This window comes from Myotis lucifugus, unplaced genomic scaffold (genome assembly GCF_000147115.1).
Source record: "Myotis lucifugus unplaced genomic scaffold, Myoluc2.0 scaffold_134, whole genome shotgun sequence".
NCBI lineage: Eukaryota > Metazoa > Chordata > Mammalia > Chiroptera > Vespertilionidae > Myotis > Myotis lucifugus.
Window position 1 is genome coordinate 2,894,236 of NW_005871182.1, and position 12,912 is coordinate 2,907,147.

At 40.9% G+C, this 12,912-nt stretch overlaps 1 protein-coding gene across 4 annotated transcripts in view; it reads left to right on the forward strand.

Annotated features, from left to right (window-relative positions):
• Positions 1–12,912, forward strand: part of LOC102419310 (latent-transforming growth factor beta-binding protein 1) — a 200,530-nt gene that overhangs the window by 119,049 nt on the left and 68,569 nt on the right. For all 4 annotated transcript variants that reach the window (XM_014460572.2, XM_014460573.2, XM_014460574.2 and 1 more), the window contains exons 16-19: positions 1,958–2,080; positions 5,078–5,200; positions 6,630–6,752; positions 10,839–10,961. In XM_014460572.2, coding sequence (XP_014316058.1) covers positions 1,958–2,080; positions 5,078–5,200; positions 6,630–6,752; positions 10,839–10,961 — 492 coding nt within the window. The remainder of the gene's footprint in view (positions 1–1,957; positions 2,081–5,077; positions 5,201–6,629; positions 6,753–10,838; positions 10,962–12,912) is intronic.

Consider the following 12,912-nt stretch of genomic DNA (forward strand, 5'->3'; position numbering starts at 1 on the left):
CTGACAAAATAGAACTGTTATAAGTATCTCATGAATAGTAATCGGTAATGCCTATTCATTTACTTTAGAGAAATATGGTCTTGAACTGATTTTGCTATTACGTTCTCCAGCCCTGTAAGTCACATTCCCTGGTGCATGAATAATTAGAGAGAGCGAGCCATACATTTTTCAAGTTGTTACCATTTTTTTCAAGCAAACCAGATGCTAAACTTGACATTTTCTCGCTGCTGTCAGGAATGTCCATGCTTAGTGTCAAGGCTCATTCTGTTCCACTGTTTACTTTGGCTTCGGTGTTTGGCTTCTTTCAAGTCACTTGCCTTCCATGTGTACAGAGGTGGATTCCCACACAGGCGGGACGGAGCGTGTGTCAGCCTGGAAGTGCTGTTCTTGCTGTGATGGGGAAGAGTCCGTTCACCATGGTTAGTGGTTGTGGAGAGCGGATAGAGCCGCCTAAGCAGTGCCAATTGCTTGGCTGTTCTCTGTATGCATGGGGAACCCAACTGCGCACACAGACTCCCCTTTCTTTACCGTATTTTGCTAAGACTTTATTTCTCAATTTTAATGTAAGAAAAGTAGAATACAGCTTTAATGAAATGTGGGGCAAATGAATGCACTCTGAATTCTGGATTGCTGACCGGAAATGAGATCTCTGTTGTTGATGTGTCCGTGACTCTCTGTTAACGTTGAGAACATTAAGAGGGTAGAAAGCTGTTTTTCCTTTGCAGTGAGCATTGTCAAGGGAAGTGGATGAAATCAGGAGCCTTTTCCTCCTTATTGTCTGTCTGCCTTATCATTAAGATGCACTGATTAAGTTACAGACTGCTTTACAATTAAGCCTGAACTGCGATGCCGTGTGTGTGTGTGTGTGTGTGTGTGTGTGTGTGTGTGAGCACTTTGGACTTTGTTTTCCTCTCGGGCTTTGGTTATTTATGCTACATTATGTCTTCCCACTACAACATACAGTGGACTTACCCAGGGGCATTCAAATGGGGCTCAGAACTCCAATTTTTCTTTTTTAATTAATGTTCTCATAGGAGCTTAATGAATGCTTTATTTCATTAAATGGAATCAATGAACACTTAGATGAGTATTTTTGCAAATAATAAAAACAAACATAAAAATCTCTCTCTGTTTCTATCACTAGACTTAACTTTGTCTACGACAGAAACTTACAGCCAAGTTAGAAGGGTGTGCTTCGGTGGTAACACTGACTGGATTTCAATCTCAGAGCCACCACTTTCTAGTTGTGTGGCTTGGGCAACCCTATTGGATGTCTCTAAGTCATGGCTCCTTCCTCTCTGGAAAGCGGTTCGCTGGACTTTGTTAGGATTAAATGAGATAATATAGGTAAAGCCTTTAGTGCCTGCATCCAGGAAGTACTTGATAAAGATTAGCTATTATCTGCCTCTTTAGCCTGTAGCATACCTTCTGGCTGCCCAAATAGCCTTACATTTGTCCCCAGACTGTTTTTATAATGCTGGATTTGTTAGTTTTTTTCACCTATTACACTTTTCCTTGAGGTTTCTCTGGGACCCCAGTCATAGCTTTTGCTCCCATGAATCCTCACATCTTACTGAACTCAGTTCTCCAAGCAGAGCTTGACGCATCTTTGCTTCCTTGGAATATGTTCTTTTGTAGGGGATGTTGCTCCAAAACCACTCTCTCTTCTGCTCCCCTGTCTTCCATTGAATTCATTCATACAGCATGTTTGGTTCCTTTTGTCAATTACTTTATAGGGAGTAAATTAAGGCATAGAACCGCCATATAAGCAGCTCACACCAGAGCTTTTTCTCCTTCTAAGGGTTCATTTGAAAGTTTGTCTTACAGATCTTTTGAAGATCCACTATTTTTTTTCTAACTAAATTCAACTTTCTTCATGTTTTATTTCTTTCTTCTCTGACCTGCTTTTGTTTGTTTGTTTTATAATCTCCCTTCCCAATGGGCACCATTCCTCAAGATGTGGATGAGTGCCTGGACCCGAAGGTCTGCACTAATGGGACCTGCTCCAACCTTGAAGGCTCCTACATGTGTTCGTGTCACAAGGGCTACACCCCGACCCCTGACCACAAGCACTGCAAAGGTAAAGACTGTCATCACCTCTCTCCGTTTTGTTTGAACTCCCATTAGGAATATGTTAGAGTAACTAGCCTTAGAAAGGGACCCACATTACCTGTGGTTTATGTTCACTGAGCTACTTGGGTATGCAGACCATAGCTACGTATACAATGGAAGATAGTGTATTTTTACAGAGCATCTGTAAACCGTAGATCTGTTTATTTAAGTTTTTTTCTGTTTCTATAAATAATATGTACAGTTGCACAACTCTGTGAATATACAGAAACATTGAATTGCATACTTTAAATAGGTGAATTGCATGGTATGTGAATTAGATCTCATTGAAATTGCTACTAAAAAAAACATACCCAAGATGTGGGTTTGATCCCCAGTTGGGGCCTGTACAGGAGGCAACCGATGGATGGTTTTCTCCCACATCAACGTCTCTCTCTCTCCGTCTCCTCTCCTGCTCTCTCTCCCCCTTTCTCTCTATCTCTCTCAAATCAATAAAAACTTATCCTCGGGTGAGGATTTTTTAAAAAGTTCCTATCTTCTCCTTTAGAAACCTATATAGGCACTAAGTGTTTTCCTTATTCATCAATCAAAACCTTTCCTTTTTATAAGAATAAACTACATAACATCCTTTTTCTTTAGTTATTTCATTGTCTTTTCCAAACCACATCAGCTCATAGATGTCAAATTCTTCAGGTCATAAATCTCTCTCTTTTCCAACTTTGTAGCAAAGCTGCTAATCTCACCTTGTGGATGGTCCGAAATATTGACTTTGTCTTCACCTCACTAAATAGACTGACAGCCTTTATCAGGTTATAAATACATTACCTAACGTGTTAATTTATTTCTGCTTTATTCTTTGCATCTCTTTGCATCTGTACAGTTTAGCACTGTATGTCCTAATTTTATACATAACTAGAGGTAGTCTCTATTTGAACTCTGAGCTGGACTTGTCAAACGAATATGTGCAAAAAGTCTCTTAATTATCTTTCACAGAGAATAATATTTTATTTTCATCTCTTGGCACAAAAGAGAGATGACATTTGTCCTGCATGCCTGTTCTTTAGAAAGCTTTCTTTTATCGTAGGAGTTTTGTCCATCCTCCGAAACGAAAAATGCCTTTTGATCTGTAGAATTAAACAGCCTCTGTTCCCCTTGGTTATTTTAAAGACCCAGCGGTCACCTGATTCAAGATAACTGGGTTGCCTCAAGTTATTCCAAATGTGCATGTCATTACTTATAATGAATTACTTCTGACAGTCTTCCCAAGACAAATGAGGAACTTATGTACGATGTCTGGCTTACCCCGCCGGTACTTGGAATGGAGGGTCTATTCTTGTGGCAGACATCGTCACATGAGAATACTTAATTTGTCATCTTCTTTGAGAAAATCAAAAAGAGTCCAAGGCACTAAAAATGTTGTCATACATTACATGAGATCCAACACACTACAGGAGCAGTTGTTGGTCTCAAGTTCTTGAACTGAGAGACCTCAAGTATTTTATAGAATGTGCTGAAAGAAAATACGGTGTAGGCTATTCTTTGCTGTCGGCCACTCCTAGAACTAATAGACTTAGAGTGTGGAAAGGTATAAAATAATTCTTCAAATGAAATTCAGCTCACTTATTTGATTTCTCTTTTAGTAGTCAACAATTGGCAGGCAGGACTTATGTATAAATAAGAGGGATCAATAACACAATAAGTGAAACAAAAGTTTATAGTACACTAATTTCTACATAAAATTAAATGGAAAAAAACACACCAAAATTCCTGAACTACAGTTAGATTAATAGTTTATGTGAGCTTTTTTAAGGAAACTTCTAATAACTCAAGACCTTGCTTGTATCAGGATAAAATCAAAAGGTTAATGCCTCCCTAGAGGTTAAGAAATGCATCTTTGCTTAGGAAACAGGTAATTGTCAATAATACTTAGGGGGAAGGACTGTTCTCTTGGGTGAAAACTTTTAGAGGCATTGTAACTAGGATATTTTGGGAAGAAAGCAATAGTCAGACATTGATTGCTAGGACTTGGTTTCCTTAAAAGAAATCAAAGTCATTTAATTAAGGCATTTAAAAAATTCTCACCACTTTCTCTTTTGATATTCCAGCAGCCATCAATATAATACCATCACTTCACTTGGCTTTCCTTGTTTCTTTAAAGTTAAGTTTTGTGGTTAAAGTGTTGGCCCCCGCACCAAAGAGTGTCAGGTTTGATTCTGGGTCAAGGACACATTCCTGGGTTGCAGGTTGATCGCCAGCAATCAATGTGTCACTCTTCTCTCTCACATCAGTCTCTCTCTCTCTCTCTCTTTCCCTCCCTCCTTCCTTCCCTCCCTCCCTCCCTCCCTCCTTCTCTCTCTCTCCCCCTGCCCCCCAATAAATAAATAAGTTCAGTATCTTTTAACACAACTGTTTGATTTTTTACTTTTTCAGCTTCTTCTAAATACAGGAGACATGTTTATTTCTCTCCATTACTGCCTTCAATATGGTTTTGTTTTTAAAATTCTTGGTAGAGTCTTAATTCAACCTTCTTTCCTGAAATTTCTACATGCTGCCGATTGTCACTATTTTGTGTTTGAGGTTCTGTCTTCTGTTTTCAACTCTCAAATATTTCATCTTGTGTTTCTGCTATAGTCAAAGTATGGGAGAGATGGCAAAGGGCTTCATGTTATATTAAAAGTAGCTTTAACTTGCTCATAACTTTATTGTCTATTTGTAACGTTTTCCATTCCACAGTTCAGCTGCTGAGGTTGATATGAGGAACATTTAGTGAGCTGAATCAGACTAAAATTTAGAGAGTCTCATATAGGAAGTATTATTATTATTATTGTAATATTAACCCCAGAATGTACTGTAGAGAACATTACATTCCCCCTTTTCTTTATTTATAGAAAACTTAAATGGAACACCTTGTGGGCAGTGACTTAGTTTAGTCTGAGTTGAGACTAAACTAAGTCACTAGTCTAGATATGACCTCATTTCAAACAGTTGTCATTGTATGTGTTTACAGATATTGATGAATGTCAGCAAGGGAATCTCTGCATGAATGGGCAGTGCAAAAACACCGAGGGCTCCTTCAGGTGTACCTGTGGGCAGGGCTACCAGCTGTCAGCAGCGAAAGACCAGTGTGAAGGTAGGAGTGTGGCAACGTGAGCGCCTGTGCTTTCAGCCTGAGACCCTGGCCTGGAACAGGTGCACTCGGGAAAGTGAGGCATTACATCGATGATGGCTTTCTAGTCCCAGGAAGCAAGCGACTTACACTTACGTCAGGAAAGTCAATGAAACTGGATGGAAAATATGTAAATTTGAAAAATAGGTAATTAGTGATCAAGTGGTTGGGCATTCATATTAGTAAGAAAAAATATTGCTCTCTGTATTCCTTACTACAGAAAATCAATTCGGTTGAATTCATTTGAAAGTTGTGCACACTAGGATTCTTGCAATTAGAAGGTCATTATATCAGTCTGGTATGTGCTATGGAATGTTAATGACCTTAACTTTTATGGGTATTCAGCTTTACAAAATTTTTCCTTTTAAAAAAATCACTAAAGAAGACTTTTCAGTAAGACTGCAATCGTGTCCCCTTCTACTCAGGGATAGAGTTTGTGAAATATGTGCGATTCCTACAGGTGATAGTGAGGAGTTTGGACCTCACTAGGTTTGACCTTAGACTTAAAAGAAATTTAATTGATCTCAATACAAAAAATCACTTTCGGGTAGTAAATGAATCTGTGGTACTCTTTTCCAATAATACCTCATTTACAGTAATAGGCGGTGGGCTGCAGTGTGCAACTCTCTAGACCAGTGGTTCTCAACCTTCTGGCCCTTTAAATACAGTTCCTCATGTTGTGACCCAACCATAAAATTATTTTCGTTGCTACTTCATAACTGTAATGTTGCTACTGTTATGAATCGTAATGTAAATATCTGATATGCAGGATGGTCTTAGGCGACCCTGTGAAAGGGTCGTTCGACCGCCAAAGGGGTCGCGACCCACAGGTTAAGAACCGCTGCTCTAGACTATCACAGAGTGTCATAGTCGGACCTATAAAAGAAAGCTAAGAAGTTTAGTGAAGGCTTATAGACCCCAGCAACGTATTTACCACACACCGGTAAACAGTGGGATTCATATGTACAGGCTTTTAACACACTGATTAAAATTGTAAATTTATCTGGATTTCTCCCTATTGGGAGATCAATAGCTTTTTACTAGAGGAGTGTTTCATTCACATAACGAAAAATCAAATCTAAGTTAATTATAAGCCATCTAATTTATATACTTCCTTTGCATGAATGATTGAAAGAATTTTGTATATAATTTTTAATTGATTGCAGAGAGGAAGGGAGAGGGAGAGATAGAAACATCAATGATAAGAGAGATAATCAATTGGCTGCCTCCTACTGGGGATCAGGCCCGTAACCCAGGCATGTGCCCTGACTGGAAATCGAATGGTGATCTGCTGGTTCATAGGTCAATGTTCAACCACTGAGCCACACCAGCTGGGATAAAAGTATTTTTAAAGCATCCCTTCTGCAGGTTCTTTTCCCTCCCCTGCTCACAGATATTGACGAATGCCAGCACCGCCATCTCTGCACCAACGGGCAGTGCAGGAACACGGAGGGCTCCTTCCGCTGCGTGTGTGACCAGGGCTACAGAGCGTCTGCCCTGGGGGACCACTGTGAAGGTGAGAATTGCTCCTGATTTCAGAACCAGAAGATGCCGGAATCAGACAGAAATCAGCATGTTTTCCCAGCCTGGGTCCTCGAGCCCAACCTTTTGGCTTCACAGTTGAGGACATTAGGTCCCTGCAGAGTGTTTTCCCCAAGGCCACACAGGGAATGCAGAGAAGGAGTGGGATCCAGGTTTTCTTCGCACTGCTGGGAGCTATTAGAAGACCTGTGCCCGTGAGAGGAGGAAAGGACCAGTTTAACTTTTCTCAGCTGTGGATGGAGTGTGGTCCTCGGTGTGCAGTTTTGAACGGTGACACCTTATTTATGCGGGACCGGCATGCAAATGATCCACATAAGTAAATCCAAGTTAGTTTTGCAGATAACGGGAACGTTTTTAAGAGGCAGACATTAATTCGATTTTGAGCTTTTTTCATAGGATATTCCTAAAAGATACCCCACATGTACAGCACTGTGCAATCATTAACCACTCCCTACCTGCCGTGGCTCAGAACCTCTCTGAGGCTGCAGGACCGCTGAATCAGCCTGCCACCCATCTGGCTCTTGTGACTTCTGTCTGCTTTTGGTATCCATCCAAGTAACAAGTTTTTTCCTGGCTAGCCTGCTGATTTGCTGCATTTTGACTCTGTCAGTTGTGAAGTGTGAATGTGGCAGATCGGTGCCCCACGTAGAGCGTGTGAGTCTGAGTGGGAGTCTGAACCCCACCTGTGAGAGAAGTGGGTGTGCTTTCTAGTAAATGCTTTTAGGGCCCGTATTTCAATGGCCCCAGATACTTTTTAACTTCCTGCCCCAGTCGGTTGGGAAAGATCCACTGGACTTCATAGCCTCCCGCTTTTCTGCCCAGAGAGCTTGGCACAGCAGTCGCAGCCCTTCTGGGGGGCGATTTGGGCAGTTCCCAGGGCCTCACCGTGTCCACTATTGGTGAATTGTCTTCTAGGATTTTACCCTACGGTGGTAATGTTCTAATGTTCTTCAAAGGTCTGATGACACCCGTGAAAAGTTGTAATCAACATACCTATTGAAAAATAGGCAAAGGGTCAAACAAGTGATAAGTCAATCTAATAAACTTTGTGTGAAAGAGTGTGTTTGGGGAACTCTATACCATATGGGTAAATGTTAATGATCCAACATAGTGGTGTTTCAGGGTGGGAGAGGCAGCCTTGTTGGGGGGAGCCAGCCATGGGAACCTCTTGTGAAGTAAGTTAGCGGCATGGCACACGCTGGGGCCTGAAACCTTCCTTCCCTGATCCCTGCCTGGCCAACAGGTTGACCAAGCCATTGATTAAGTTTTGGGTAATGGGTCTCATCCAAGGGCATGTTCCTTTCTTTGGGCTGTTATAACGGGTAAGCACTTTTCTGAAGTTGAGGATGTTTATTCTCAAAACATCCAGTGCGTGAAAAGCCAAATAAAAACTGTTTAGCCAACTTCCTCGTCATTGTTAATATATATGATTATAAGATATTATTCTGTTCCATGAGAAAGCTTCTTTTGGAATATATTATTGATTCTTTTTTCATCAAGTCAGGGCTCATTTTCCTACTGTCCTAGGTTATAAATAGGACTGGAGTCCATCCAGCTAAGTCAGAGCTCCCTCTGAAACTCTATTAGCGCTCCAGCCTGATAATTCCCATCCTGCACTGCTTCCAACCCTCCTAGTGTATTTAGCTGTGATTAACTGAGCTGTGATGGTTTTCATGCCGCTCACAGCTGTGGGAAGAAGAGCCATCCTTCTTGTTGGCTTTTATATTACATGTGTAGTTTTTCTCTAATAATTCTGGCAAAGACATTGTTTTCCTACAGGGTTGTCCTGCAGTCCTGCTGGCCTTTTCTTAGAGTTGGAAGCCCAAGCGTTGTGTTCATTTCTGTGTGCTGTTGACTACACTCAGCAGCCACTTCGTCTAACATGATGGGGTTAGCTCAGTGGTCCTGGTTATTGGAGGTCCAGGCATCTCAACCTTGAAAGGATCTGCCTCCACTTGTTCCCCTTCCAGGCACAGTGTCTGATTCCATGCCTATGTTAGCACCTTCCCCAGCCCTCACTGGGGCTGCTCCCTGTTAATCCCTTACAAAGCCTGAGACAAAGGTTCCTGATTTACTCTGACTTCCTGTGGCCCCTAGGTCACAATATATTCATCAGCTGGGTGTCCTCTCAGGGTTGTGGTCTTCACTGATGGGTCAGCAGTAGGGCAGAGGGTCATTAGTCATCACAGCGGGCCCTGATGGCAGCCATGGTGTAGCCTGGCCTTGCTGCTTTTCTGGTCCTGGGGCTGAAACACAACTGAGCCCTAGATGTTATCTCTAGTTTGACCCAACGAATACTTGTTCTTTATGGACCAAATCAAAACACCGTGGGAAGAAGTGATTTCTTTCCTTGTCAGAATCATTTATTTTATACATTTGTTCAACAAATATTTATTGTAAGCACAGAACATAGAGCAATGAACCAAAATGACAGAAATTCCTGCCCTCATGGAGCTTACATCTAGTGAGGGAGATAACAGTAAACGATGTGTAGGTAAAATGCCTACACCGTAATGGTTATGAGAGTGCTCACAAGAATGTGTCTTGATTTGTCAAAACTCATTGAAATGGACTCTTAAAATTAGATGTATCTATTGTATGTAATTATACTTCAGTGAAGTTGGAAAAACACACTAAAGAAAAAGTGATAACCCACTTAATTGGTGACAAAAGTCACATCAGTCATGTTTTATGTTTTAGGATCAGTATTCAGAAACACTTTAAATCTGGGTGATCCTCATAATATAACTTGTTTTTACTTTGATAAAATGACATTATACTAGGGTAAGGTGCTTATTTCTCTTTTATTTCCCCCATGACTGGTACAGGAGCCAGTTAATTGGTTGATTGGGTTCTAGGAAGAAAACTTAATTTGGCGCCTCCATGTTTTGAACCAGGCAGTGAGAACTAGACTCCAACAGGCTCCATATTCACTTCCTCCTGGAGCTTCTCATATATTTTAGCAGCGATCATAGTTATTTGCAAGAAATGCCATAATATGCCAAATCCTGAGAAAACAAAGACGGTTTGGTCCCTTAGCTTTCTTCACTGCTAATCATTTCAATCCTCTATACTAGACAAGAGAAGAGGGACTCATGGCGTGTGTTAGGGATAATGAGTTCAGACTGGGAGTGAGTGTGGTACTAAACAGCCCTCTGGGAAGTCCTGCCCAGCGATCATGCTATGAGGGGGGTCCTTAATGGTCTCATACGCTTACAGTCAAAAACTCATTATTGGGCATGTAAACCATGTTTAGTTGCACATATGCTATAAACATATATATTCACAAATCCAGGCAGCCTCCAACCTGCTTGTCACAGCTGCTGAGTCAGTGACTTCCGCTTTGGTCTGACTGAGTCCCTTTCTGCCAAAAGCCCCTCTGCTTCCCCCTCCTCCTGCCCAGCCTGCTGACCAGACTCCACGGACATTCCTTTTGTTACAGGGAGTCCTCTTTTGACCTTTATATCTCTTCTCTAAATTCACGTGACACCTGAAGTTGTTACTATTCTTTTGATAAATAATTATATTTTTTGACAATCTTTATGTTAAATTGTTTTGGACTTCTAAGACAATTTAATGTTTCATGTGTTTATTACTACAAATTTTGTTGAACAATCATTTCTCATTAGGGGCAGGGACCATGCCAAATACTTTTAAATTTTTCCTATAATGCATAATGCAGCATCATGTATAAATAGATGCTGAAGATATTCTTAACAGAATGTATTTAAAGAATCTTTTTTTATTCTCTGTCATCACCAAGAAAATAGCCAAGTAAATTACTCTTTATTACAGAATTTTGACTTTTCCTCTTCCAATTAATTTCATTTGATGTTAAAACTTCAGATTATATATTATTCAAAGTTAAAATTCTTTCAAAATGTTTCATTTTTAAAAAACTCCTGAAGTTAAAAAGCTTGTCACTCATTTCAAATCATGTGTTATGAGTGATGTAAAAAATATACATGTACGTGATTTTTGTATGTAAATGTAAGGGAAAATACCTACTTGCTTAAGATATAATTTATTTAATCTTTAAAATTCTTAAATTGATTTGTAGATATCAACGAATGCTTGGAAGACAATAGCGTTTGCCAGGGAGGAGACTGCATTAACACCAAAGGGTCCTACGATTGTACTTGTCCAGATGGCTTCCAGCTAAATGACAATAAAGGATGCCAAGGTACTTCTCTCTTCCTCTTTCTCATGATTTACACAGTCCTTCCATTCTCGATGCTTCCTGATGGTGATCTGGGGTTGTACCACTTGCTTTATATGTAAATGGGCTTTGCCAGTTTGTATTATTAAAATACCTTTCTTGGGTTGGCATCGAGTAGGAAGTCCTCTTTTGCATGGCACCTTGTTATTAACCGAAACTCCTGTGTTTTAGAACTGTGTCCTCACTTTGCATGCTGTCAGCAACTGAGATCACCTGCAATCTGTTGTTTTTTTTCATGGGTCAATCTTGGAACTTGATTCTAAATTATCTTTCTAGTTTTTCTATATCCTTCGTGGTCATTTGTCACATAGCTAATATTTATCTTTTTCCTTATCTCTGTTTTTATCCAGTATCCAGCTTTTTCTCTTCCTAAAAAAATCTCATTAATAATGTGATCAAGTCCGGCTGGTATGGCTCAGTGGTTGAGTATAGATCCATGAACCAAGAGGTCCCTGGTTTGATTCCTTGTCAGGGCTCATGCCCAAGTTGCGAGCTCGATCCTCAGTAGGGGGTGTGCAGAAGGCAGCCAGTCAATGATTCTCTCTCATCATTGATGTTTCTCTCTCTCTCTCCTTCTCCCTTCCTCTGAAATCAATAAAACTATGTCTTTAAAATATAATTTCATCAAAATTACGAATGACAGTATTTTATATTATTTTTCAAAGTGCTATCATATGTAATCTTCTAAACAACAGTACAGTGGATTAATAAGAACACAGCACTAATTACTACAACAGCTTAATGTAATATCTACTATGTGCTGAGTATTGTAGGTTCCTCATTTAATTCTTACAAAATTTGAGGTAGGTTTTCTTACATTCATTTTGTGCATAAATAACTAAGGCTCAGAGAAGTGAATTAGTGGGCGAATAAGTGGTAGAGCTTTGAACCCAATATCTCCTCTCATTACTATCTGCTCTGCCGCCATACCAATTATTATTGTATTTATAGCAGAAAGGAAGATGTGAGATTCAGTTGTTTTTCCCTGTGTAATGCATTGGGGCATGATTGATGCTGGGATGAAAAGTAGATAGTTTAGATCCTGTGCCCCAACATCTTTAGCTGTACCTGGCTGCCCCACAAGTCCTCCTGTACTTGTTAGTCCTAGTGTTAATGGCGAACGACACCAGATGTTCGACCTTGGTCCTTGAGTTCAGCTAAGAAAAGAATTAAGAGCCAAGGAACTCAAATACAAGCAAAAATGTATTTAGAAATTCACAGGGTTAGAAGAAGTGAGCCAGTTGGGCGGCATGGACTCAGGAAACAAGAACAGAGGTAAAGGAAGAGCCCTGGGAGCTTAGGAGAAGGAAAGGCAAAGAAAAACGTTCCTGGGGGAAGGAAGGGGAGAGAGATGGGTGTGCTCCAGAGAGACCACGCACTGGGTTCTTCATGTTAAGGGTTTTTAAAGGTCTCAGGGGAGGATCTCAATAAAATATTCATCAGCTGGGTGCCCTCTCAGGGTTGTGGTCTTCACTGATTGGTCAGCGCCAGGGCAGGGGGTCATTAGTCATCACAGCTGGTCCTGATGGCAGCCATGGCATCACCCTGCCTGGCCTTGCTGCTTTTCTGGGCCTGGAGCTGAAACACAACTGAGCCCTAGATGTTATCTCTACTTTGACCAAAACTCTGTCTCTGTGGTCACCAGACCTGGGGCTTTGTTCCTAAGATTAGTTGATGCTGGTCCTCATTGTCCTGAGGGCTTAATGCTTAGGGGAATGGTTGTGCAAGGGCTTCAGTGGGAGTCATAGGAGGCTATTTTTTGGCCCCTTGCTCCTCCTTTAAGGGGGTCTACCACATGACTTGCAACATGCTGGTGAGGGAAAGGTGTGAACCTATGACCAGCGATATGCTAGCGGAGGAAGGGTCATCCTGGGGGCAGGGTCCCACTCTGCAATACTTTGTTTTCCCAGTTTTG